General features: G+C 35.6%; 2 protein-coding genes across 2 annotated transcripts in view; both read right to left on the bottom strand.

The window, feature by feature from the left end:
* The window catches only part of LOC117104904 (solute carrier family 28 member 3-like), a 25716-nt gene extending 24647 nt beyond the window's left edge, over window positions 1-1069 (bottom strand). Inside the window, exon 1 of the mRNA XM_033245813.1 lies at window positions 859-1069. Coding sequence (XP_033101704.1) covers window positions 859-960 — 102 coding nt within the window. The 5' untranslated portion in view covers window positions 961-1069. The remainder of the gene's footprint in view (window positions 1-858) is intronic.
* A 2401-nt stretch (window positions 1070-3470) lies between these two features.
* The window catches only part of LOC117104940, a 13242-nt gene continuing 11019 nt past the window's right edge, over window positions 3471-5693 (bottom strand). The window contains exon 6 of the mRNA XM_033245894.1: window positions 3471-4681. Coding sequence (XP_033101785.1) covers window positions 4524-4681 — 158 coding nt within the window. The 3' untranslated portion in view covers window positions 3471-4523. The remainder of the gene's footprint in view (window positions 4682-5693) is intronic.

Raw genomic sequence — 5693 nt, 5'->3', positions numbered from 1 at the left:
GTACAGTTTTTACTGTGGCTTGGGCTGACGCTAATTTTGAGTGCTGAAAGTTGAACTGACACGAACATATATTTAACCAGGATCGATAAATTTATGTGACTGATAATGCAAGTTTATTCAAGTATGACTGCGCATGTGTTATTTATTTCACGTAAAAATATCATTTACTGATTTGTTTACGGTCAAGTAAATATATTCACTTCCTTTCATAAATACTTATTAAATCAGAAATACTAGATTGTTTGTAGACAGAAAACTGATAATATAAGGAAAATAAATGAATTCTTCAATGATTGCATGAAGTCATTTGTCTTTACTTTATTAGAATCACAGAATCAAATTTATTTTTCCTCAGCCTCTCAGAAATTAATCAATCAATCAATAAATAATATTAATAACACTTATTTAACATCATCAAAAGAATGTAAATAAAATTGACCCCCTACTAAATTTGCAATTCTTTGCTTGCTGACGATATTTTATCACTTCTTTCTACTTCTGGGAATTCCAGTACTAGGCCTACCTAGGCCCACGCCTACTACGATACTCTGCATACATCGAATGGTTTTACCAAAATAAAATATTGAAAGAAACAACATCTCCCTTCGAATGTGAACCAATTAGGCCTACAGTAACCGCCATCATTTTTTTAATAATATTGCCGTTTTGGCAATACTCTACAAGTAAAAACTCACAACCTCCTTATATCATTAAGGTAAGAATCACTAAAGTAAGAAAAACGAACGACACAGGATAACCGCCTACGGATTGAAGTTGAACAAAGCCAGGACAACTCAATGCAAGGAGGCGTGCTGAACGTGGTGAGGTGATGAAAAAAACAAATCACTTGTTACTTACCAATGCTCGATTTACTGCCTTTTTATCACACGACTTTCCATCATGAATGTGAATGGAAAAGTTTCCTGAATCTGGACTACCTTGTACGTAAGACGTATCCATCTTTAAATTATATAAATAGATAAAAATATGTTAAAATATTGAAACGATGCTTAGCCTTCCGCCACCACACTACGATACTACTATTAGCGTGTTGTCTGTTGTGGCGCGGTATACGGACGGTTTTATGAATGAAAAAGGCGCAATGTGATTACGTCACAAGTTTGCTGGCTGGTAGGCCAATGGGATGACTCCAAAACAACACACCTTCCTCCCGAATGCCCCCAGAACGCGCCAATTTCAAAGAACATACATAAAGCTGGCAGATGTACAAATCCGCAAGACGCTTCCGGGTATACTGTAGTCCATATTCGCGCGAAATTTGCTTACAGATTTGATATTGATTTTTTTTTTGTTTGACCATCAAAATGGAAAAATCAAGTAGACTGGGCCCCAATTATGTAATCTACAGAAGGAAAAGAAAAATGTTATTAGATTAAATAAAGATTTTATAAATCCTGCTACGCTTTCACTGCAGTAAGTAGTTACATGATGTAGGCCTAACAGTATGTGTATTTGATGGTAATGCAGTACAGTAGGCCTACAGTACTGTATTTTGAATGCACCACTTATAAACAATGTAATTATCCAAGTTATATGGTAGTAGTGTGGAAATCATATGTAAATCCAAAAAATTATGTACATGTTACGTACAATTTTTATAGAATTTTAATACAGTGATAATCTTTTTGTGGTGTTTCATATTCAATTTGTAACTGCCGGCCAAGGATATACCTAGGGCTACGCTTTTTTATACTGAAATAAATAAACAAATGTATTTTGCTTTGGGTACTGTAACTACTTTGGTGGACCCTAACATAATATATTTTTGTATATGGAAGAAGCAATAAAAGTCATTGATATGCAAGCACCTAAGAGGTATTGGGTCAGGGGGGACAAAGGTAATAATTTTCCCGGTTAGTAATTTATCATACCCCCCCCCCCCCTTCAAATTTTTTTTTTGAGTTTAGGGCTTATTTATATATGGCCACACACGTTTTTTTTAAACTGAATATAAGCATTTTCATTGCTTTATATATTATAAACATATTCTTTTACCATCATTACACATTGAGGCCCTTCTTTTAGGTAAAAGACCTATCCTAAACTTTCCTTCTTGTGTTTGGGACTATTATGTGTTTAAATAACTTAGAAGGCTAACCCTAAAAACACCAAAAAACGCGCAAAAAATGTTTTGTGTTTGTAATTTTAATTTCGTCGGAATTGATCAAACCTCCCTAAAATGTGCAATTTTTAGAGGAAATTGGCCTGCTCCAAAAATTTGAGATTTTTAGGCATTTTCTGGGGGTGAAAAGGGAATCTTCAAGGGGTGGGGAAAGATTTTCCACAGATGGATATTTTTCCTTGTCCCTCGGTGGTTACGCCACAGTGGAGAATATCTGGCGGAGCTATGGACATTTTTTGAAGTGGAGAAGGGGTTGCAGGGTGTTGTGAGTCTGGTCATTATGATATCTTCCTTTTTATTCTTGTCTTTATTTTTCTCTTCTCTTTTTCTTTTTCTTTTTCCATTTTCCATTTTATAACTACTTTGTGCATGTAGGCCTACATTATTATAAGTGAAAAGTCATAAAAATTAAAAAATATATATAGCATACTTAGACCCACATAAAAACAACCACCAGATGTAAAAATATGCTATAAACTATAATACTATATAAACATTACATTAGGTATTTTTTTATAATTTCGAAATGTTTGATGAATATAAAATCAAGCATGACAGTACGATGCAGTATGTATAGTCTGTGCCACTATTACATAACAAGGAGAAAAACCACAATTCGTCAGGGAGAAATAAATTATGTACTGTATTTTCTACATATTAATAGATAAATTGTCAAACCTTTAGGGGCAGTGCACCCTGGAACACCTTCGATATATTTTGAGCAACTCTCAACTACGCCCACTTTGCTCCGTCCCGTTGGAACATCTGCAGTGACGCACCCAAGAATTCATAATAGGTTGAGCAGGCTTTCACAGATGTAGGGTCTATACCACCTCAACCACACCATGGTTGGGCTGTCAGAAAATTTATGATTATGACACCTCTAGAATGGCTCTCTCGGACTTAAATTTGAATATGATTTTTTTTTCTCTCCATTTGTTTTAATTTAGAAAAAAAAGGGGGTGGGGGCTTCCCTCTTATCCGCCACTGATCTGATTAATGAGCTTTCGTAACATTTAATTTGATTTGGCTGCACATTGTGATACACATTTGCAATAACTTCCATAAGACAACTGATAATAAAGCAGTAAAAACATGCAAATATTACGAATTTGCGGCATATGCGTTAATTTCCGGGAGATTCTTGCTTGCTTGCAGGAGGCTGTCCCGATTTCTGAGACGATCCCGCAAGTTTCGGGGGACTTGGGACCCCTGGTCAACCACAGTTCAGCTAATGCAATCAACAAGTTCTGGCGAAGGCAAATTCCTAAAAGGGAAAATTTACCACTATAAACCTCCCCTTTCCAAGGACTAAATAAAAATGTAATACATTGTATGATACTTTAATGTAAATGGGTTTACACCTACTAGACACTAACACAACAATCAAAACAAAAACGCTGTTTACTACACTAATAATAGCTTCCTTTGTGGCAACAGACAGTAGTAGTACATAATATACATCTTCACTTCACTTTACTGTTTTCTAGCAGATTTCTGGTTTAATACACATATTGTATTTGGATAATACAGTCTGTATGCCCTTTTTCTATACAAATGTTCACACTGTGATATTAATATTAAAAAATAAATTGTCATACCACCACAGGGATAATGAATAGATGTAAAACCAGGTTACTAGGTTATCTAGAATTTCAAGCATAATATTGGTCAAAGTGTTTTCTTAAAATACTGATATCGCTATTTTTACAAATTTAATCAAGTCATTTTAGTAGTGTTCAGGGCCTGGGGATAAGTCTGTACTTGATTTGTCCTCATGGCAATTGAAAGGTGAAAATGTATACTTCCACTGCTGGCAGGTAAACATAAAAGTTGCAATTGGATACAAGCCAAGAGTTGTTCACTTTCTACTTATAGAAGCTACATATTATCTAGGCCATTCCTACAACATATTTCAGGGCCATAGATATTAAGTGATCTAAGCAGGTATTATTAAATCATTCCAGGGTCCTGAATGTGCTGCAACATTTAAGTGGTCTTATAATGTATTATTATTAATCACTTCCTTTCCTCGAACATAATGGGAATGTGGTGGCAAGTCCATACATCCGAAGAAAATCATTACGATTCTTCTAGATAAGTGCATACATTTGCCTTAATGTAAAGGAGACCAATCGGGGGGCGGATTTAAGTAGGGGGAACATTTAGGTAAGTGCACGGGGGGATTTTTGTAAAATTTTTGTGAAAATACTACCATCTTTAACAGATTAAAAAAAAATGGCATACAAATATTACATGTTATAATATTTCTTAACAGCATATACTGAACACATCACACAATTATAGAAAACTTATTAATCTTTATTATATTACATCTAAGCCTATATGAAATCTTCCAGATTTAGCACTTGCTCAACAACTAATGGACAACCGGATGTTCATTCTTGCCTGCCTGTAGGTGTTTATCTTCACAAATTTTGATAGTATCTGTGCCAATTATATAGTTTATCACGTGGCTTTTCTTTTGGTCATTTTCAATCATGGCAATCTGAAATACACTTTTTTGCCTTGAAACAACTGCAAGAAGAAATCATTTTTAAAAGTATTAGAATTTTCACACAATATTTCTATTTTTTTATTATTTATTTTTTTTATTTATTTATTCCACACCAACAGCGATATATCGCCACTTACAGGAAGGATAAAATATGACAATATAAAAATATACATACAATTAACACATCCATACAGAAATAACATAAAATAAAAGAAATCTATTTTTAGGAGACAGAAGATTCGTTTGGCAATTCACTATGAAGCAGAAACAATGAAATAACAATGTTATTATTTTTACTGGTGGCTGATGACCTACATCCTCGTGAACGTACTTGGTCTTGTTAACACAGGGGTCCCAAGTCCTCCGGAACTCCCGGGACTCGGAAATCAGTATGGTCTCCCGCACTTCTGCAAACTAGCAAAATTCTCTCACAAATTCAATTATCTCTGGCATATTCAGTTAAAAACAAAGCTGTTTGTTTTATTTAGGCCGAAACTTTGGTCGCCGAATTATTTTTTGCAGTCTGACAGTGCCATTTCCGGGCTCCTAAAAAATGTCATCACCTCAGCCCCAATCATGGTGGGCCTGAGGTGGGCGTGGCCCTTCGTTTGGTACCTACTCTCATTCCTCACAGAATATATAGTGCCCCCAATGTCATTAAACGAATCTCCCGGAAATGGGTTCTTCCAACCCGAGACCCATGTTAACATTAATGTTAATAACAACATTTTTCTTGGTCTATTTTACATCCCCAGCCATTTTCTACCCTAAAATCAAGTGCACCTGAGCCAAGAGGCAGAACATTAGAACTCCAAGAGCAGAGGACCTATGTATGTTTGGGGTTTTATACATTGTGAATATCAGTGTACAACTTACTGTATAGCCCTTATAACATCATACATGAGACAGTGAGCATCCTCCCAGCCAGGTTACCCCTTAGAATGAGTATATGGCAGTAAGGGTAGGTCCCCTAACAGGGTACATTCAGTGGTGTATCTAGAAGTCTTAAAGTGGGGATGCTGATGGGGGGGG

This window comes from Anneissia japonica, unplaced genomic scaffold (assembly GCF_011630105.1).
Source record: "Anneissia japonica isolate Jap-2015-1 unplaced genomic scaffold, ASM1163010v1 scaffold287834_len5846547_cov211, whole genome shotgun sequence".
In the NCBI taxonomy this organism is placed as follows: Eukaryota; Metazoa; Echinodermata; class Crinoidea; order Comatulida; family Comatulidae; genus Anneissia; species Anneissia japonica.
Note: the sequence above shows the minus strand (reverse complement) of the source record. Positions and strands in the feature narration are given on the sequence as shown.